We start from the raw sequence: 23,446 nt of genomic DNA, 5'->3' as shown, positions 1-23,446 counted from the left end.
AGGATCATCCTTATACCTACTTTTCCAGTCATCCCTCACATGCAATTTGTTGTCAAATCTTGTTTCTATATTCAGGATATGTGATATATATCCTCTTCTGTTGACTCACACAGCTACCACCCTTGTTCAGGTCCTCATCACCTCTCTCTTAGATTATTGCAATAGCCTTTCAGTAACCTCTTTGGCTTAAGTTGCTCCCAAATGATTTTCCTTAACTATAAATTTGATCTTGTCTCTTGCCTTCTTAATAATCTCTGATGGTTCTTTTTATCTCCAAGATCAAATATTTTAAAAAAAAACTATTTCAGTTCCTTCTGTTGTAGAGAAATTAGGGAAAGTGAAGGTGACAGGCAAAAGGCAGAGAAAGAATTCTAGAACTTTGGGCTGTGTTGGCTGACCCCTTCCTACCTTTCTAGTACAACACTTTTTACTCTCCTCCACAGATTTTGCAATCCAGAGACAATGGCTTCTTGGCTTTTGCTTATATAGGACACTCCATCTTCTGACTGCATGCGTTTGTACTGGCTATCCTTCATGCTTGAATGTTCTTCCTCCTCATCTCTGCTTCCTAGATTCACTGACTTCTTTTAGACTAAGATTTAACCTCACCTTCTCTAGGGGACCTTCCCAGTTTCTCTAGCTGCTAGGGCTTTCTCTTTGAGTTTGTCTTCCATTTACATTGTATTTAATTCATGTGTACATAGTTAATTTGCATGTCATCTCTCCATTAGAAAGTGAGCTTCTTTAGTTCGGGAGCAGTGATTTCCACTTTCTTTGTGTGCCCATCATAGTGCTTGGCACAGTAATAAATATTTATTGACTTAAAATTAGGAAAATTTAATAAGTAAATATTTCAATTATTTATGGAATTATAGTTCTTAGAAATGGAGGGAGCAGAAATGAAGTATCCAACATTTATTACATTATATAGACATGCCTTTTCTTTTATAGCTACAATTGAGAATTGAATAGAAAACTATGTCTCTGAATCAAGATCGAATTGCTTTCTGGTCCTTTCCCTGATAAACGTATATGTATTGTCTCTTTGCTCCTGGACAAGTAACTTAACTACTTCATTCCCCAGCAACTTTCAAAAACTATATTTTGTAGGATAGATACTAGATTACATTATTAGAGGCAATTTCTTCACTTTGTTGCTACCTACATGGATCAGATCACATCCAGACCTCAAAAATCCTACCCAAAATCTAGAACTGCTCAATTCATTGAAGCCCAAAAAAACTAGGAAATTAACTGTTGATTAATGAATGAGGAAACAGGATAATGAAGAGAGATATTTTTTCTGGCAAAATTCTCAAATGTGTTGTTATAGGGATAGTTATGTGCATTTAGAAAGGAGACACATAATTAAGAACCAAGAATTAGTCATCAAGAAGTCTGATTTCATTTCGTCCTTTGACAGTGCTGCTATACATGTAAATCAGGGAAATGCTTTAGTCAAATTATACCTGCATATCAGCAAGGAATTTGACAAAGTTTGTCATAAAATAGTTGTGGGTTAAATGGAGAGATGAGGACTGGATAATAATATAGTTAAGTGAGTTCACAATTGATTAGATGACCAAATCCAAAAAAAGATCATTAGTGGATTGATGTCATTTGCCTGGGAAACTTTTAATGGATGGAGTGCTCCAAGGACTTGGCCCTTGTTTTGCTCTTTTCAATGTTTTTTATAAATGGCGTATATGACAAGTTCTTAGATTTGAGGATCATACAGAGCCAAAAGCTATATAGCTAAGAGGTTTGCTTTCAAATTTAGAATCCCAAAAGACTTTTGCAGGTTAACATCTGAACCTAATTAAAAAAAGTTGGAATATAATAGAGATAAACACAAAGCTATCTTTTTTTAAACATTTATTAATATTCATTTTTAGCATGGTTACATGATTCATGCTCCTACTTTCCCCTTCAACCCCCCCCCCCCCCCGCACTCCCCCCACCCATGGCCGATGTACATTTCCATTGGTTTTAACATGTGTCATTGATCAAGACCTATTTCCAAATTGTTAGTTGCATTGGTGTGGTATATACCTAAAACCCATCAACAAGCATCATATGCAATGGGGATACATTAGAAGCCTTCTCAATAAGATCAGGAGTGAAACAAGGATGCCCATTATCACTTCTACTATTCAACATAGTACTAGAAACACTAGCAGTAGCAATTAGAGAAGAAAAAGAAGTTGAAGGTGTCAAAATAGGCAATGAGGAGACTAAGCTATCACTCTTTGCAGATGATATGATGGTCTACTTAAAAAATCCTTGTAGAAATAATCAACGACTTTAGCAAAGTTGCAGGATACAAAATAAATACACGTAAATCATCAGCATTTCTATATATTTCCAACACATCACAGCAGCAAGAGGTAGAAAGAGAAACACCATTTAAAATCACCCAGACAATATAAAATACTTAGGAATCTATCTACCAAAACAAACACAGCAATTATATGAAAACAACTACAAAACACTTTCCAAACAAATAAAACTGGATCTAAACAACTGGGAAGCCATTGATTGCTCATGGGTAGGACAAGCTAACATAATAAAAATGACAATTCTACCCAAATTAATTGACCTATTTAGCACCATACCTGTCAAACTATCAAAAAACTTCTTTACTGAATTAGGAAAAACTATAACAAATTTCATTTGCAATAACAAAAGATCAAGAATATCAAGGGAAATAATGAAAAAAAATGTGAAGGAAGGGGGCCTAGCAGTACCAGATATTAAACTATACTATAAAGCAGCAGTCAACAAAGCTACCTCTTTGAATTTAGAAATTCAACTTAAGTTTAAGGGAGGAAATACTAAATAATAACAGTGTGAAAAAGATTTAGAGGTTGTAATAGTCTGCAAGTTCAGTGTATGATAGACAGCATATGATAGACACAAAAACTAAATGTTTTTAGGCAATATTAATAAAGGCATTGCATTTAGAATGGAGGAGTTCATAGTAGTGATAGAGTAGCCTGTTGTAATAAGAATGGAAACCAGGACATATGAAAATCAGTTGAATGAATTGGAGATGTTTAGTTTGGAGAAGAGACTTATGATGGCATCGTGTATAAACTTAAAAACTGGAATGTGGAATGGGATGCTATTTGGTTTTCTGGGTTTCAAGGTTAAACCTATGAGTAGTAGCTGGATATAGAGAATGGGAGATTTTGTCTGTCTCTAAGGAAAAATTTTCTACACTGTATCTGAAAGAACATAACCCAATGCTAACTTTTCATTAAAACATAAGACAAAAGAGTTTTTCTATTGTTAAGCACTTTGTATTAGAAAATGATGGATTCCAGTTCTAGCTCTACCCTCAGTATCTTTGTCACTTTCGGCAAGTCACTAACCTTTTATATTCACTTTTCCCTGTAAAATGGGAAGAATAATCCTTATTCTTACTTTCTGAATTAAGAGTTTAAGATGAAATAATAGGTTTGAAGATGTTTTGGAAAAGCAATGGTGTGCAGTCCTTAAAGTAATTATTGGCAAAAGTGACATGTCGTTGAATTAATTTTTCAACCTAGAAAGATAACTGTTTTTCTTAGGGTTTCTTTTGGTTGCTTATTTGTATAAACCTTATTTCATTATTATAAGGTTCTCCTTATATGCCTGTAAGAAGAGAACTTCTAGTGATGCAGATGCAGTTAGATACCTATTCTGTAATTCTTACCAAATTGTTTGGGCCACTGAAGTTTAATGACTTGTTCTGTCTCCCACTGCTTGGATTTATGAGACAGGGCTTGAGATTGGATCTTCCTAATTTGGAGGCTTGCCTTTGGAGGTGTTATTTTCAAAAATGACAAAGGCTGATATTATGAAGAAAAGTAATATTTTAATTACCATGGCCACCTTGGTAAAATATATAAGACCGCACACCTGGCTGAGAGCTATTTCAAACCGTCTGCCATTTAGCTTCCGACCACCTCGCTGTCTCATAAGAAAGAGAGAGAGCCCAATGATTCCCAGGAGTTTTTATATCATTCTCTTATGTCATTACACTTCCTGTCTACCTCCATTTTACAAGAGGAATCATGGGAAATGTAGTTTCCAAAGTCCCCTAAACGTCCACAGGAAGTTTGTCATATGTCTACATATCTTAAGGGTCAAATGAGCCCCAAATACCTCTAAGTGGAACCCCAGAACTTATTTAAATAACACAGAGGTCTCTTCCATGACATGTTATTTTTTATAATTGCATTGTGAATTCTAGTCATTGTATGTTTGCGAAAAAGGGCAAGTAAATAATGATGATACTGACAATAAAAGTAACTAACAATTGTATTATTCTCTCAGGTTTTCCAAGTACCTATTTTCTTAGTTATGCTATATGAGGTAAAAAAAGCTTCATTTTGCTTTCAGACAATAAAAACTATATCTACTTTTTAAAGGTATGTTATAGTAGAATGTGAAGATCAAGACACTCAACAGAGAGACCCAAAGACACATGAAATGTACCTGAATGTAATGAGAAGATTCAGCCAGGCCTTATTGAAGGTAACAATAATTTTAATGAACTGAGCCTTTGCTTGAAAATAAGAAAACAAAGAAATATGCTTTCTTTGGTCCTTAATTTTCTGCTTTTAAAATAACTTTTTTACAGATGTTTAGGTATGAACCTGCCAATTCAAAGACTTTATCTTCAATGTTAACTTCTTCACAGCTCTTTTCAAAAATACTTGATTTCCTTTTCTAGTTGACATTGCCAGTAGAGGGGGTAAGAGCAATAAGAAAGAATTTTGTCTTTTTCTGTTTAAATTCATAGCTTTGTTTGTAGACACTTATAAAATTGTCTAGCACTTCAAATTTAAAAACAATTAATTTTGATTTAATTTAATTAATTTAATCTCAATTAAGATAATTTAAACTATATATTTCTATTATAGTACATTTCCTGGTGGTTAAAGAGTCTGGCTAATTGTTTAATTCTCTTGTTGATTAATTTTCTTCACATTCCTCTGCCATTGCTGCCTATTTAAATAAAAAGCCCAGCTTTGATACCTACTCAAACATCATGCTTTTGTTCTTAGCCCAGATGGAAGTTATCTATCTCCCATACTTCTCAATCTTCCTTTTATTGCATAACATGTACAAGATGTCTTAGATATTTTAGACTTTTGGAACACCCTCTATAATAATCATCTTTCCTACTGTATTTGTAGAGCTCCTTTAGAACAGATAACTCTTTTGTCTTAAGTATTTGTGTTTCCCAAAGTGCAACCAATTCCATGCACATAGGAGGCACTTAATGTTCTTAGTTAATAAATTTTAAGTGAATTATCTTATAATATGGATGTTTATTATAAGAAGTGTTATTGTTGATAATCTTTACTGAAGAATCAGACAATTTTCTACCTTAGAAATGATGACAGGACTTTAACTGGACCCATTGTTTCTCATTAACTTTGAATCAAGATAATTGATCTTTTTTCATTTCAGCTTTTTCTTGAAGCTTATATTTATTAGAAGACTAAAAAAAGATCACCCAAGCTTCTAAAGAAACTATTATCACTATTGTATAGAGAAGTAATTTTCTTTTTCTTTTAATTCTCTCAGGGTGATAAGTCTGTTAGAGTTATGCGTTCTTTGTTGGCTGCACAGCAGACATTTGTAGATCGACTGGTTTGTCTAATGAAGGCGGTGCAACGTGAAAGTGGAAATCGCAAGAAAAAGGTACAAATCTTTTGTTTTCCTACTTTTAATTTAGGATTTCTTGTGGCAAAGAACTGAGTTTTAGCTAGTATCTCTTTAGGTTCATATATGTTATGAAACAGATATCATACCTTAGAATTATAAAATTTTAGAACTAGAACTGATCTTAGGATATGTTGTGAGGGTTTATTTAGCAATTAATTAATTATTAGTGGATGCAATTTTTCCCTAACTCTGAGATCTCCCAGGGTTAGCAACAGTTATGTCCCAACCACTAATGGAGTCTCTCTCAGAGCACAAGCCCCACTTCCTGCTTCTTCATTCCATCTTGAAATCCTCCAGCCCTTCCTGCTAGGTCCAACACTAATACTTAATTAATTGCTAAATAAACCCTCACAACAGATATCAAATGTCAGATTGCCTTATTTTGTGGGTAAAGAAACTAACTGAATCTTAAGTTTAAGTGACCTAGAAGTCTTGCAAGTTAGTAGCAAAGTTGAGATTAGAAACTAAGTGTCATTACTCAAGATCCTGTTTCATTTTCTGCCACGTTGTTTCTCTTCAGTGGCAATACATATCAGTGGGAGCTTTTTTCTGTTTCTGTGCTAGAAATTACATTTTTCAAACATTGTTTGACTTTAATTACATATTTATCAGTTGGAATTTTTTTTTCTATTTCAGCTCTGGAAATTACTTTTTTTTTTTTTTTTTTTTTTTTACCCTTAACTTCTGTCTATTGGTTCATAGGTGAAAGATTGGTAAGGGTGGGCAATGGGGGTCAAGTGACTTGCCCAGGGTCACACAGCTGGGAAGTGTCTGAGGCCGGATTTGAACCTAGGACCTTCCGTCTCTAGGCCTGGCTCTCAATCCACTGAGCTACCCAGCTGCCCCTGGAAATTACATTTTGAAAATATTATTTGTCTTTAATTGCTTAGGAAATTTTTATTAATGTGCTATTGAGTTACTTTTTCTTAGTTTGATTTATATGTGGTGATAATACTTTTCCTGAGACTGTGAAAATAATCATTCTCAGCTTATTCATTATGTGACTTTCCATGTTAGCAAATCAATCAAAAGAAATGCATATTATTCCTGAGTTCTCTATCAGTGCTACCAGCTATCATTTGTTCAACTCTTTCCATAAATAATATGAGTTTGACCTTTGCCTTCTTTAAAAATGGAATGGGGGAGAGGACAGAAGTGATATGGGGGCAACAAGAGGATGAATAATAAGGTAATAGAGAGGAGTGGTCAAAGGAACAGGGTTAATAAATCAGATGGTAACAGTATAATCTCACAAAATACATAGAAGTAGTGTGAAGACATTTTTCGTTCTGTGACATTTAAAAATCCAAGACATGATTTTAAATAAGTTCTAAAAGGGGAGCATGGGCAACTCACTTTCTAGATTTTTTTCCCATCCTCTTTTTTTTTTTTTTTTTTTTTTTTTTTTGTTCAAAGAGATTTTATTTTCCCAATTACATGTAGTAATAATTTTCAATATATGCTTTCCAAAACTCTTAAGATCCAAACTGTCTCCTTTCCTCTCTTACCCCCCCCCCCCCAATTTTCCCCCACCCCCACCCCCCATTCCTAGATGATAAAAGCAATTTGATCTAGGCCATATGTGTATTATCATTCAAAACACATTTCCATGTGGTTCATTGTTGTTTGATCACACTCATACAAAAACAAAATCCCAAAATAAAACTGTAAATACACTAATGTGAAAAATTAGTATGCTTTCATCTGCATCCATCTGACTCCAACTCTAGATCTTTTGAAATAAAAATTTAATTCTTTTACTTTGACCTGTGTGTGGCCCTGATTATTTCTTCACAGTTAGCAAGATGAACTTTATTTCATTTTTTCTTATATAAGTCTTTCTTGATATTATGGAATTTTTCCTTCCTTTTACAACATACTGAGAGCAATCAGTCAATAACTGGATGTTACAAAACATTTTTCAAAAATTTAACAATTTACAAAAATTTTATAAAACATTAAAAAGCATATGTATACTTATGTACTTATAGTGGTTTTTGTTTTTTTTAATATATTTTTGTGTAGAATCAAATACCACTTCATTAATACCAAAGAGTTAATAGCACTTCTTTTACTATTTTCATGTCATTTAATTAAGCTTTTATTGGTTTGTTCCTCTAGAATGAAAGGCTACAGGCATTGCTGGGAGACAATGAAAAGATGAATTTGTCAGATGTGGAACTTATCCCATTGCCTTTAGAACCACAGGTGAAAATTAAAGGAATTATCCCAGAGACAGCTACACTCTTTAAGGTAATGATAGATACATTGACCTTAATTTGTACATTTTAAGATTAAAAAAATTACTTCATTATAGGAATAAGTTTAATTTAACAAATGGTAGTTAAAAGGAAAGGTAACTAATTATCTATGCAACTTTGTCTTTAGAGCTCTCTCATATCTCAACATGGTTAATATTTGTAGGATGTGAAATGCCTTTTTATGTTCCTATTTTCTTATTTAAAAACCTTAAATGCACAGAGCTAATTAATAGGCAAAAAGTGCTTTACTTGCCCCTGAAATGCAGAGCATTAAAAATTACATTAAATTTGCAAAAACTTATACATTATACGTTCATTGCATGTCTTTAAAGTGGGTGAATGTGAGTTCCAATTGACCATTTTAATATTGTCTCATTTCTAGACCTGCTTTGTGAACTCTGGGCCATACCTTATATTTCTGGGTAGTAGTTCCCTTAATGGGCCCAACCAACTATTTGGCTATTGGAAATTGAAATGGTATTGAAAAGCTGACTTTTGTGAATGGATGTTAGTTCTTACCTGCAAGGCATCACATTGGACCCTGTCACCACACTATCATCATATAGGTGTGGGATTCAAGGGAACAGGATTGAATTATTGTGTCTTCAGGATGTAATGGATATTGAGACTAGTGTAAATATGAAAAATGATAAAGGCTGCCATAAATATATAAATTAGTATTTTAATTAAAGCCATGTTGATAGATAAAATCATTAGACCACGCGCTTGTAAGCATTCAAAGCTGCCGCCTCCATTCTGTCTCCTGTTTCCTGGCCATGGCCTAATCCCAAAAGAGACCACTCCCTCCTAACCCACGAGATTTAAGCGCTCCCCTGCGTCAAGACGTCGGAAACGGAAACCAGTTGGACCGTGTTGGATCACGGGAAATGTAGTTTTATACATTTCCCAGATTACTTTTTACACTAGAGAGTCTAGAGAAGGACATAGTAAAGCACCAGGGATTGACATGGAAACTACAAGATTTGGCAACTAATTGGAGATGTGAAGTGAGTAAGAGTGAATAGTAAAGAATGACCCTGAGGTTGCAAAACTGAATGATCAGAAGAATAATGGTCTCCTTTACTATGATAGGGAAGTTGGCAAGAGTAATAGTTTGAGGGAAAAGATAATAAGTTCTCCTTTGTATTTTTTGAATTTGGGATGCTTCTGGGTCATTTAACTTGAAATGGCCAATAATCAGTTCATGATTTAGGGACTAGAGCTCAATAGGCACACTAGAGACCTTGGAGTCATCTGTATAGAGATGATAATTGAACCCAAGGAAGCCAATAAAATAACTAAGTGAGAAAATGTAGAGCAGAAATAGGCACATTAGTTAGGGATGTTTTAAAAATGTAAAAATCATTCACAGCTCATGGACATGCCTCTTAATAATAATTTGCTGGCCTTGTATAGGGAGAAAAGAGAAAAAAAACCCAAGACAGAGCCTTGGTGGATACCTATATTTAATAGTGTGAAACTGTTGATGAATAAAGAAATTGAGAACTAAATGATAATAGGAGAACTAAGTGTATTGTCATTCAAACCCATAGAAATTTTTGTCCAGGAAGAAAAGTAATTAGTTAACAGTATTAGATTCTGCAGAGAGGTCAAGAAGAATAATGATTGAGAAGAGGTTTGTAAATTTAGCAGTAAAGAGATCATTGAAAAAACTTTGAAAGAACAGTTTTAGTCTTCTCTGGTTTCTTTAAACTAATAATAACAACAACAACAACAACAACAACATAATCCAGTTTATTTATAAAAGCACAATTTTTTGAACCATTTCCCAATAAATGGGCACCAACTTTGTTTCTAGTTGTGTATTAATGGGGCTAACGAAGAGGAGAATATAGCTAACTGAACAAGGTGGAGTCAGTGTAGCAATCCCCTCCTCACTCACTTCTGGCCACTAATACTGTGAGACAATGAGGGGTCCCCTTGGAAATGGAGGACCTTCGGGAAGCGTGCCAGACCCCAAACTCTGATTGGCAAGACTTGGATTCAGGAGATAGCATGATATCAATGAAACAATGGCAGCAGATCTTCTCAGTAAGCCAGAAATCTCTCAAGGATAGCCTTCGGGTTGCGCCGAGCTCGATCCACCTTCTCCTCTCCTGGAGATCTTAACCCCGAAGACCCTTTCTCAGGTCAGTCCTTCCCCAAAGACCCTGCTCCTCCAACTCTCATTTGGTCTCCTGCTCCTCTTCCAAGATTCCATGCTCCCTCTAAGAATCTATCCCTTTCCTCCATTCTCACAGATTCTGTGGTTTTGTGTTGTGGGATTTTTACGAAAAGTCCCACCTAAGTTATGAGTAATAATTCCTATGCCTATCTTATGTTTCCTTCTCCCCCAAAACGATAAAATTCCTATCTTACTTGGTATGTCTAGCTACATTCTTTCTCTGAGCTAAGATGGGTTTAGGAAAATTTTGGGTAAGGGATAGAGGTTTCCAAGGTTTTACAATGTTGCAAGGCAAAACAATTTTGTAACACAAAGAAATTCTCTCTGAACAATTCTTAAGTCTACAAGTTACTGCAATAGCACAATCTTTTTACTATTAACTATTTCTAAGTTTATATTTGAACTCCCTATGTTTTTTTTTTTAATGTATTTTTAAACCCTTAACTTCTGTGTATTAGTTCCTTGGTAGAAGAGTGGTAAGGATAGGCAATGGGGGTCAAGTGACTTGCCCAGGGTCACACAGCTGGGAAGTGTCTGAGGCCAGATTTTGAACCTAGGACCTCCCATCTCTAGGCCTGGCTCTCAATCCACTGAGTTACCCAGCTGCTCCCAGAACTCCCTATGTTTAAATGTTAATGCATTTATACTGCTAAGACTACTTTGTCTGTGTTAGTGTGTTAGTATCTTTATTTAACTTTCTAAATGCAACATCCTGTTCTATGCTGTCCCTGTGGTATCTAGATAGAAGTTGAACTTCCCTAAGGCCTATTATTTTCCCTTTGTTTATGCTATTTAAATTAATCCTATGTTATTAGTATATTAATCTATTTACAAAGCTAGGGTAATTAATTTAATCCTATCCTACTTTATGAACCTATATTACAATTATTTATAAAATTTACAGTATGTAGTATGATACACTTTGTACAAATATGCAGTCCTTCATTCGATGTTAGCCAGATAAAAAAGTCTTGTAACCTTCATATTTGATTAAAACCTTCATGGGACTAGCAAAATGTTTACAACCCTGTATACATTATGTACGTTAGCATCGATGCTATTTTCAGACCATCGTTTATTTACACAAGGTCTAGTCTAGATATCAGTTTTGTGTTGTTTTATGTCCTTTATTTGTACTGTGGGTGCAAAAATAGTCACCAGTATTGACAGTAGATCATTTTCCTTTACCAAATTAACTGTGATGTCTCTTCTGTCTTCTGTGTTATGTACTGTAGATGGAAGCACTATAGTGTGAAATTAATTTGTGTTTTGTCTTAACACTGCACCAGTCTTATATAACCCTTTCCTTTGACCTCTTCTTGCAGTGTTCATTATAAAGTTCACAGTTCTTTAGTGTCCATTTCCTTTGCAAAGGTCCTGTTTATTTGCAGCTTTAGTTGAGCTTTTCTTCTGATCTTCTCTTCCCCTTCTCTGTAGCTGTGTGATTTTTTTGGCTGTTGTCCACCCATTTTCTCAGTCACAATCTCTCCTCATTGTGTATTGGAACTCTTGTGATTGTGTTATGATATTAATTGTGTAATAGTTACTTTTATCTTCATTATTTTCTATGTTTGTGTGTCATGTTCATTTTCTTGGTCTATTTATTCTGGGTACTCTATATTTGATTTCTGCTTTTTCACATGGGAAGCATGGTACCAAGAGTCTGTCTTTTACCTTGATTGCAGTCGGGGAAGTGAGCAGGACCTCGTATGGTCCTGTCCATCTAACATCCATTACAGATTTCTTGTCAAAGTTCTTAATGTACACAGTGTCTCCAGGTTTTATATTGTACAGGCTAAAATCCAGGGGAACTCTCTGTTGCAAAAATCCAAGTTCATGTAATTCTGTCAGTCTTTGTTGTAATGCTGTTTATATGCTTGTACAATGGACAATCAGCTCCTAACATCAATGTGTATGCTGGCTTAAATTTTTTCCTTGCCATACTGCATAGCCATAGAGCATTTCGAAAGTTGAGATATGTAAATCTATACTCGGTTTGGTTCTTAAGTAGTACTGTACAATTTGCAAAGCATCTGTCCACTTGAGATGAGTTTCTGAACAGACCTTGTCTATGAGTGACTTAATATCTCTGTTAAACCTCTCAACTTGCCCAGCACTTTCCGAGTGGTAGACTATGTGATAAAATCCCTGTATTCACAAATTTTTATATACTTCTTGTAATATTTTGTGGGTGAAGTGAGTACTTTTGTCTGAATCTATTCTATATGGAATAGAATATCTGTTATAAAGAAGTAGGTAATCTGGCAGGTCTCAGGCAATTTGGGTGGTGAGGAGGGATAAAAACGATATAGGTGATTTTTGATGTTATGAAGAAGTAGGGTAATCTTGGTTAAAAGAGGGGTAAAGGTGATGAGGTGATTTGGAAGGGGAATGCAGGAGATAGCTGAATGTATGGAAGGGATGAATAAGGTGGTATATAGGAAGGTAGGGGTATGACAGGGAGTATACAGGAGGGCAGCTTAAACAGGCTTATTCACTGAGGCTAGAGACAGAGGGTACTGAGAGGAAATAGGCTGAGATTCTTCATTCAGGGAAGGTATCTCTAAGGTACAAGAGGAATTGGGCCAGTCAGAAATATTTTATATCTCACTGGAGGACTTCTCTTGTTAATTTCTAAGTCCCTTGAGGGAGGAGACAAAAGGACTCTTCCCTGCCAGTGAAACTGATGGCTGCAGGAAGTCCCGGGTAGGTATTTCCTGCCAAGATGGATGCCTGCTGTTCCCTCAAGAAATAAAAAGAAAATAATTCCTTCCCTCTTCAGCCCTTGCCTTAATCTTCGATACAGTGATTCATTAGAGACTTGAGAAAGTAACAAAGGGGATTTATTAATGTCAAATTAATAGGAGGGAAAGAGGTTTAACTGCTCCTAGAGAGAAGGCTGGATGGTGGGGGATGGGCCGCAGGAGAGATTTAGACTGAGAGAATTCAGCTCTCCCAGTCAGGAAGGTTTGACTGCCTTTGAAGTAAAGTATTTATCAAATCACTAAATTAGGGGTAACTTGTTTTAGGATGCCCTACTTGCCTACAGAAACTAAATCCACACTGTCCAACCACCATGTCCACCCTTCCTCCCAGGGCCCAAAGGGAAATTCAGGGGAAATAGCAGGGATGTAATGGAGAGATCAGGGAGAAGTCCAGAGAAATCAGGTCCAAATTTCCCCAAGACAAAATAAGCACAGGCCAATGCTGAAGGCAAAAGGCCAAAGCCAAGCCAAAAAGCAGAAGCCAACAGGGTAGGCCAAAGCCCAAAAAGCAAAAGCCCCCAGGCAAAGCGAGAGCCAGAAGGTAAAAGCCCCATCAGTTGGACTTCAGCCCTATTTATAGCCTCAGGCTCCAACTGCCTTTCTGAAGATTCTAAAACCTCTAACTACCAGGCTGTGACAGTTTGAAATTGCAGAAGCAAAAGGCTTCTGCTAGCAACCTTGCATTACATATTTTGGGATGATTTCTTTCAACGGGATCTTTATCACAAATGCAGCCTTGTTCTTAATGGCAGGATAAACCTCTGGCCATCTTGTCAAACGATCAATTATGACAAGTGCATATTTGAATCCTTTGTCTCTCAGCATATTTATGTAGTCTATCTGCAAGCATTCAAACTGCCCCCCAGACCCTTGCTTTTGAAAACTCCCTGATTAAATTGCACGCACTTTTAACAGACCCTTATGGCACAAGAGGAGATTCTGGTGCCGCCTCCATTCTCACAGTTGTTTTGCTACCACAAAAGTGCTATTATACATACTTTAGATTTTTCCATATCTTTGACTTTATTGGGATTTGTGGTACACCAAACATCACCAAGTCCTTCCCCTCTCTCTGCCTTCTCTCTTCTTCCTCTTCCTTTTCTCTCTTCTCCCTTTCCCTTTCTTAATTCCTCCCTTCTTCCCTTTTCCCCTCTCCTCCTTCTATCCCCTTTCTTCTTCCCTCCAACTCAGGAAGTGGATATGGGTACCCTCAGAATCAAAGTATTGTCTACTGCTCTCTTTAATGTTTTCACTTTATTTTATTTTAAAAATAAATTTTCACATAAGTTTTCCAAAGTTATATGATGGTTTATTTTGTCTCCCTTCATTCTTTCCTACCCCCTCTCCAAGTTGATGAACAATTCAATCTGGATAAAAACATGTATTATCACACAAAACATTTCCATACCGCTATCTTTAAAAAAGAGGAATCCTTTATCATTCTCCCTGTAGTAGATTGATCTGATCTTGTTAGGTAATTGCTTTAAAAATTATGGCTTCTTTCCAGTCACTTGCAAGGTAAATGCATTTTATCCATTTCTTCTTATTTGATTTGTAACTCTTCTCAAAGAAGAAAATTTATATCATTTTGGCATTATTTGCTTCTTAAAGCTATGTTAGTACCTAATTGACTACTTAATGATGTGGTCTAGTATCTTCCTGGGATTCAAGTATAATCTGATTCAGATAGGCTTTGAAGTTAGCATCCATTTTTTTAAAGTGAAGCAATTTACCTTTGAATTGTCATGAACTTCTTTAAGTTCCACTTATTTCTCAAAAACAGTGCTCAGCAGTGCAATTTTTTAAGTACCATATATCAATTTCTTGGTATTCTTAAATAATTTCTCTCCATTTTATTCTTTCACTATTTCTTTGTTTTTATGAGTCATTGGTTCTGTAAAGGAAATTCTGTGGGGAGACCAGTAAGTGTCTATTCACCAACTATCATTCATTAACCCAACCCTTAAGATAAGGTAACAACCTAGAGGTGGATAACAACCCTAAATAGAGGAATGACATTTGGGTAATTACTGGTTACTGGTCATCCACAAGCTGGAGGAAAGCCATGGGTAAATGATATACTCTCTTGGTTCTTATTGGGGTTAAAGGATGAAAACAGAAAGTAAACAAATATAGTTTATTAAGAAGGGTGATAGATTGGAGAAAAGGGAAAAGTCTCTCTACATTAGGCTACTATGGACAGACTTCAACAATTGGGAAAATGGGTCAATATACTCTCAACTATCATAGACTATTAGGGTGTAGCTGGGCCGGTTGGAAGAAAGTAAATCCCTCACAACTGGGTCCTCTTCTGTTCCAAAGATGGTCAAGGGTTTCCAGGAACACAGGTCCACAGCAAAATAAATCCACAGTGAAGAAGTCAAGGAGCTGGAGCAGTCTGAGGTCCACCCTCCAGAGCTGTGCCAATGCTCAACCTGCATTTTCTCTCAGGATAGATGATTTCTTGAAATAGACAAATTTACTCTTCTCTGAGTTCTCCACTGAGGCAGTTGATCCAGTCTCTAACTGCCCTCAGCACCCTACATAGATTCCAAACCCCAGAGCTTCCTCCTTCCTCATTCCATTTAGAATTCTTTAGTCTTCCCTGATAAGCCTGGTGCCTAACTTAATCTATAAATTTGCCTATTACAATTCAAAGCCCAATTGGAAAAATTCTTTTTCAGAGTGCTCTTATGCCTGCCCAGTTGTTCTTTAAAACAGAAGATGGAGGTAAATATCCTGTTATATTTAAGCATGGAGATGATCTACGCCAAGACCAACTTATTCTCCAAATCATTTCACTCATGGATAAGGTAACTGTAATCATTTGGAGTTCACCTGTAAAAGACAAAACACTAAAACCTAAGATTTAGAACACAAGTTAAATTTGCAAATAAAATAATTTGCCATATCAAGATGAGATACTAACTCCTTAGCCATCTTCACTTAAATGCTAACTAGGAACATTTCTGTTTTTTTTTTTTTTTTTTTTTTTTTTTNTTTTTTTTTGTTGTTGTTGTTGTTCATATAAGAATGGCTCTTATGGTGAATCAGAAATGAAATTACATATGTTCACTATGATAGACTGTTATAGTATCTGCTGAAATTCTTCTCTTGATTATAGTACTTTTTGTCATCTTGATTTTCCAGACATCATTTTCAGTTTTATTTTTTTGCTTTCTTTTATGGCCCACACCTAGGTTCTCCCTGCTCCCTGCTCCACTCACACAAAGCTTCTTCTCTCTTCCCAACATTCCCATGTTCCCTAAGAAGAATGTTTACCTTCCTTTTCTCTCCCTTTTAAGTTATCTAATAACCGAAGTGAACCCTTTATAACCTCTCATGAATCTGGATCCCTATAGCTTATCAGAAAGTCATTCTGAAATCAAATAAGAAAGTCTTTAGATTTAAGTTGAAATCAGAACATTTAACACAGTGTTATGGATTATTAATTTCATTTTGACAGTTAATGATTGAGGCTTGCCTAAAAATGGCTGATATATGAAGTTTTTCTGTTGCTTGTCATAAAGTAATTCCTTTAGACTTTTTATGTTATTTGTTGTTTACCTTGTAGTTGTTACGGAAGGAGAATCTGGATTTGAAGTTAACACCTTATAAAGTGTTAGCTACTAGTACAAAACATGGTAAGTTTATTTTACATTATGTTTATGATAGAGCTTAGTATTCTAATATTCACTAAATACATTTTTCTAAAGTTTAAAATATGGTTGGAACATAATATACTTGTGTGTGTATATATGTATACATATATAAATACTCATTATCTTATGGATTATTGAGATGTAGATTTTGCTATATTAACCAGAAATAAATTTAATTCAACAAACATTTATTAAACATCTACTGTTATTAAGCACTACATTAAATGCTAGAAGAAATAGATAAAAATGAAACAAATCCTGCCTTGAAGGAACTTTCTACTTGGGCATACTACATGTCTATACAAATAAGTAATTTGAAGAGGGAGACAATACTAACTGGAGAATCAGGAAGGCTTCCAATTGGAGGTGGTACCATAGCTCAGCCTAAAAGGAACATAAAGATTCTGAAAGACTATAATTAAGCAAGGAATATATTACAGGAATTTGAGAAAAACACTATAAGGACGCAGGCAATGGAATAATGAATTCAGGAAACTTCAGTAGACCAGTTTCCCTGGAATGTTGACTATGTGAAAGAGAATAACATAAAATCAATATTGAAAGGTAGGTGGTAGTTAGAAGCTGAGGTTTTAAATGCCAGTCTTTAAAAACACAGAGGACACATTAGCATATAGTTATAGTGTTATGAGTAAGATGAGATTAGCTAGTTATTAGGAATTAAGATGTACCTAGCAGGAAGGAGCTGGAGCTGGGAATTCCAGGTTGGAATGCAGGAGGAGGAAGTCTGCCTGTGCCCTGTGTGTGGACTCCATTAGTGGTAGGCAAAAACTGTTGCCAGCCTGGGAGACCTCAGAGCAAAGGACACCTTGCATCCTGTTTTCCCCTGGGATCCTGTGTGGTGTGGCATCAAGTAAAGGACAAGATCTACAGAGCCAAGAGAAGAGGTATAGTTTGAGTTCTGGCGGACAGTGCTTCAAGCAAACCCCTTACTACTTGGTTCCTGAGACAACTTTAGCTCCTGGCATCCAGAGATCATCAGTGGATTGCAGTGAGCATCCCAAAGCCACAAAGCCCTAGCTGCACTCAAGCCTGGCAGGTTCCAGGTTTGAGGCAGAAACCCAGACACTCCATTTATAGCTCCTTGGACCCTGTTAGTTTAGATCACTTAGATAAGAGTAGAATAAGTCCTCCCATTGCCCTGTGGTTTTATCCCTTAGATTTTAGTATAGAAATCCTTTCCCACCTTTTTAGTATAACATAATTAAAGCTGTTAAGTCCCTTTTACCTTGTTAGCCTGTTACTATACTCTGGTCTAGTGGAAGCTGGGTGACAGTTAAGATCAACTGCCATTCCTGTGGAAATACAGTAAACTCTGGTCTCTTCACCCTGGTCCAGTCTCTCATAAATCCTAAAGTGTGTTCCCACAAACCCCTTAGTTTATTGTAATATCCCTGGTGACCCCATTACCTTATATTTTCTTACAATAGGGAGACTTCTAATAACCTTCCCTATCCCTCATCACCTAGAAACCTTCGTGTTTTTTAATAATTTTTTTAAGAAGTTAGTTTTGATTTATATTAGTCATTCAGATAGGATTATCTACGTTACAGTGTTTTGACAGAACTTCATCATTGTTTAGCTATAGAGCAAGGATAGTTTGAGGAAAAAGTGATAAGAGGAATATGTTAGCCATCACTACAAATGGTATGAAGGCAGATTTCTAAGATGGAGATATTTTAAATATGAAAATAGTGATCTTTTTTCTCTTTGCTTCTACAAAAGGAAGGGGAACAGGAATGTGTAGAGTGAGAAGAGATTTTTGTTGTAGCAGTTATGTTCGATGGAGAGTTAGAGTTCGATAGAGTTAATCAAGAAATGATGAAAACTTTAATAAATACTGGGGAACCTTAAATAACTTGGCACAGAAGCCTGACTTTCTCTAGCAGCACAGATTAGGAACAGAAAAATAAATGGTAGGACTAACCTTGATTTGAGATTTGGCAGGGGTCTGGTGGAAGTGTCAATAGGACAAGAGTACAAGAGATTCAAAGGTAAATTATCTTGCGTAATTAAACTAGTCAATCATAAGTTCATAGAGAGGGAAATGAGGCCAAAGTCAGCAAAGTGGATGAGGAGTTGAAGGACTAGAGGTCTTGATGACTGGATATGTTTAGGCATGTGGCTAAGGAAGAAATTAAAGGACAGGAAGTAATATTCAGAAATAAGCATTTCAAAGTTTGAAATCATGGGGATAGCACAGTTTTGGGCAAGAATGAAATGTAAGATGTAAGCTTTTCTCTGGGTGGCTGAGATGGAGTGAAGATGTAACTAGTGGAATTTGAAGACGATTGATGAATCTGTGAGATCAGTGGGCTTTTTATTAAAACCAGTGTATTCGAGTAGGCATTAGATGAATGGAATAAACCTCAAAAGAGCTGACAGGGAGAACTAAAACTCAGAATTAGTCAATAAGCTCCTACCTTATACCAGGTAATATGATATAAGACTTTGATAAAGGTCTCTGAACAGATATAGAGACTGTATGATGCAATTCCTTCTTGCAAAGGCTTGTATTATTTTTTTCCCTTTTAGAACTTAACAAACACTGCATGAAAAAGGCAATTCCATATGCACAGTAGAACAGAAAAAGATTATACATGAAATTACAGATCAATGTATAGCTTGCTTTTCTTTTTAAACATATATGATAAAATCAACCAATAGCTTTCAAAGCCCTCTTTCTTGTCTGTGCTTTTTTCCCTGACCTTCCTTCTGTTTTCTTATTTGTATTAAAAGTTGCCTCAGTGATTCTCCCTTTCTTTCCCTTTTTTGGGGGAGAAGGAAAAGAAGGAAAAACAATCTCCTTGTGACAAGTAAGCATAGTCAGACAAAACAGATTGCTAATCAGCTGTGTCCCACAATATTGTGTGTGTCTTAGTGTGCCACTATCCAACTATTCTCATCTAATCATTACTCTTCCACTGCCATGGAAACTCATCTTAAGGATTTACTTTTTAGACTGCAGATTACAATGAAAAAGATATGTTCACATAAGGGTACCTTATTGTATTTTCTTGACCAAATTTATGTTTCTGTTATTCAATAGGTTCCCATGTTAATGTAATTCATATATTTACAGGCTTCATGCAGTTTATTCAGTCAGTTCCGGTTGCTGAAGTTCTTGATACTGAAGGAAGTATTCAGGTACAATTTCCGTTTCATTTGCTACCATTTTGTGTAAATCATCTTATTGATATGATAAAAGTTATCTCTAATTCTTAGAACCCATAAGCATGTGGACTGGGGATTCTTGTTCATTTTAAGCCAGTCCAGCCTGGGAGTATCTGTTAGAACGTCCTTTTATTCTCCTTGAAAGAGCCTTCAAAAACTTAGGATCATTCTTCTGTCTAGATTTGATTTTGCAAGGACATAAAATAAATTGTCACTTTATAAAATAGGTAGTAAACACATGGTTGTAATGTATTACCCTGAAAAAAGGTTGAACGTGCCTCAGATATGAATTGGTTCAAAAAGTTAAACCATTCCATCAATTGGTCATGATTGAGTTATCATCTAAATTTTAGGTATATTCCACATTTTTTTGAAGTTAAGAATATAAAAAGCAGCTACAGACTATGCTGAAAAAGTGACGTTTGGTACCACTTTTAGGAAAACATTAAATGAAATATGGTATTGACCTAGTTTGGAATTTCACAATTCTTTTTACAACTGTGGTTTGTATTCTCTATTGTGTTAAAATTCATATTTCATTTTCTTTTAAGAAAGTCTCACAACTAGTGAGGAGCATAGCTAAAATAAAAAAAACACAAGGTTTCTTACTTCTAGGATAATATATTTTAATGTATTTTATTATTAGTTATCTTGTCTATGCACATATATTTTATATTCTAACCTAAAAACTCCTTGAGCAATTCTGAAATTACCTTAGGCAGTGTATATAACGTAAGTACTGTGAATATTAAGGTACTTCAGTAATTTTCTTTACATTGATAGATATATTTATCGAGGTCTATAAAATAATTTTGCCATTTTTTAAAGGAATATTGACTTCATAGACATTCTTGAATTTATGCATTTGTTAATTCATACAGTTAATTTTCTGAAAGCTAACTATATTTAAGGTCTTATGCTACACATTATTTTGGGATGCAAAGGAAGCCCAGGAGAAGGAATTTTCTGTTTAAGTGAGAAGGAATCAGAGATGTACACAAATAATGATAGTATAAAGTAAAATATAGTAAGTTTCACAAAGTAATTGGAAAGTCTGATCACAAAAAGTTCATGCTGGAGGTGGCATCTGAATTGGACATTAAAGGGTTTAGATGGTCAAATGATGATGGTAATGCTACTTTCCATTTATTATTAATGGGCTATAAATGACTACCCATATGAGGTATAAACTATGAGAAGATGAAGCAATCTAATGAAGACTTTTAAGTATTTTGTCAGGTATTTTTTTCCAAGATGTTGAAACCAGGTGGAAGACTTCAAAGACTTTTAAATAGTAATATAATTAATTCAAGTAGATTATTATTAGTGAATTAGCTTTGTAGTTCCAGAAACTTAGAATTTCTTTGTTAAAGTGATTGCTGACCTTAGATATCTGTTCTAACACCCTAATTTTGTAGGTAAGGAAACTTAGGTCCAAGGGATGACCTGCCTAAACTAGAACCCAGATTTTCTGGATCCTAGTCCAATGTTCTTTTCACCACAGTAAGATGAAAAAAAGGCAGACCAAAGCAAGAAATCTTTTATTTGATTATGTGAATGGAGGCCTCATATCATAGTGATTAAGAGTGCTGGATTTGGAATCAAGACTATTTGAATTCAGGTGTGTTAAGTGGCATTGTACATTAATGCAGATGTTCCCATGTTCAAAATATCAGATATTTCTTTCATATAATGGGTATTATAGAATGCAAATTCTGGGAAACCTCACATTGAAAAGAAAAAGAAATACAGATTATACTAGGACAAATTGATACAGTTTAATAGCTTCTTATTATGGATGAAGCTGGACAGCAAAGATAGTGTAAGAATTCCACATCGTGGGCATGAATAGATCAGAAATATGTCTTGTGATTCTTTGGAAGTCTAAATCTTATTAATTATTCATGTGTTTCCTATTTTTAACTGCTAAAATTTAGCTCTTAATTTGATTATTTTTATGTTTAACTTTCATTTTATTGATTTTTTTAAAAAGCAAAAACACTTAAGTTTATTTCTATTTAAAAAGTAATTTAAAAATCATATTGATATTAAAAAGAATAACAAAGATAAATCAGGATAAGAAGTGTAGCACTAAAATATAATTTACTTTTTGTTTACCCTTTTTAATGTTTCATCATAATATGGTATTGCTAGCATATTTTCTTGTGTCCAGTCTTGATTTTCCTCTAAGTAGGAAGAGGAATTCCTGAAGGATATCTATACAGTCTCAGTATGATAATAAAATAAATAAGGTTTAAGCCAATTCTTTGCTTATTTAAAATTTTTTTTGCATTTCTGATATTTTGTCCTTAATTTGTTTTAGGATTGCGCTGAATAAATAATTATATAAATGTTGTCCTTTATTAGAACTTTTTTAGACGATATGCACCAAGTGAGAATGGACCTTATGGAATAAGTACTGAAGTGATGGATACTTATGTAAAAAGCTGTGGTAAGTCCTTAAGTGATGACTTTATACTGGTGTTCTTAGATATAGGCAGGTAAACTATCCCTTTGGTTTTAGAGAATAATGACATTCATATCCGTTATTGGTACAAATAACTTTTGGGAGGAAGGTAATGTTGCCACATCCATACTACTTTAAAGCATATTAAGTTTAAATGCTACATGAGACTGTAGGAACAAAAGCAAAACAGTAATGCACTGGTGAAAAGAACCATTATATTTCTCCAAAACAATGACACAACACTATTTTAATTTAATTCTCTGTGGATGTGTTTGTTTGCTGTATTCCATTTTATTGAACCCAGTTATATTTGGAACAAATGTAATGAACAAGTTTATCACAAAGAGAAAAAAAATTAACTTTGCTGTTTGGTAATTTTTAACTAAAAGGAACCCATAAACCTCTTAAGAGAAATCATTTTCATATTCAGCAAATAGCACTGGGAATGTAATGTTCTTATTACTTCTTTAGGATTCAGCTTGAATTCTGAAGATCTCCTAAGTATCAAAGACTTGTTTTCCAGATGGCCCTCAAAAATATTTTAGAATAAGTATACTGTAATTAGATTGCTTTTCAGGGATTTGCATGTCAGACTTTTAGATGTATTATTGCTGGCTGCATTTTTATGAGGCAAACAGATTCACTAGTTGTTTTGAAAAGAAGTTAATGACACTAGACTTCACTAAGAAGAAACCAAGAATTGTAAATCACTAACCTAGTCCTTAATAAAATGATATTTGAAAATTGAAGAAGAAAATCATTTGGCTAGATTGTAGTTTCTTGTTTCAACTGCATAGGATTTAGGGATTTAGCCTTATGGTCAAGAAGACTAGGGTTCAAGATACCTTTAACTTCTCAGTGATGCAGTTAATTTTTAAATACTCATGTAGAGAACAGATACTTATCTTTATTGGTTGAAAGAGCTTCATTACTGAGAGTTTCCTATACAACTGAAGTCATAGGTCTGGTAAAAATATAAATATTTCAAAATACCTTTTCATATCCTAGTATATACTATCATAAAAACAATTATCATCTAACTTTCAAAATAGTTACTTAAGCATATTTATTACTTAATATAATAATATAATACTGTAATACTTAATATAATAACTTAAGCATATTTTAATTAAATGTGACCTTTCTTAATGTGTCATAAAATATAACTGTTTTAATATGAAAATATAATACTT

The 23,446-nt window shown here is 34.8% G+C and overlaps 1 protein-coding gene across 1 annotated transcript in view; it reads left to right on the top strand.

Moving 5' to 3' along the window:
• PIK3C3 (phosphatidylinositol 3-kinase catalytic subunit type 3) overlaps positions 1–23,446 on the top strand; it is a 201,814-nt gene that overhangs the window by 79,185 nt on the left and 99,183 nt on the right. The window contains exons 14-20 of the mRNA XM_044681686.1: positions 4,416–4,521; positions 5,581–5,697; positions 7,843–7,974; positions 15,617–15,745; positions 16,507–16,576; positions 19,695–19,759; positions 22,154–22,238. Of these exons, the coding sequence (XP_044537621.1) occupies positions 4,416–4,521; positions 5,581–5,697; positions 7,843–7,974; positions 15,617–15,745; positions 16,507–16,576; positions 19,695–19,759; positions 22,154–22,238 (704 nt within the window). The remainder of the gene's footprint in view (positions 1–4,415; positions 4,522–5,580; positions 5,698–7,842; positions 7,975–15,616; positions 15,746–16,506; positions 16,577–19,694; positions 19,760–22,153; positions 22,239–23,446) is intronic.

This window comes from Gracilinanus agilis, chromosome 1 (assembly GCF_016433145.1).
Source record: "Gracilinanus agilis isolate LMUSP501 chromosome 1, AgileGrace, whole genome shotgun sequence".
NCBI lineage: Eukaryota > Metazoa > Chordata > Mammalia > Didelphimorphia > Didelphidae > Gracilinanus > Gracilinanus agilis.
Note: the sequence above shows the minus strand (reverse complement) of the source record. Positions and strands in the feature narration are given on the sequence as shown.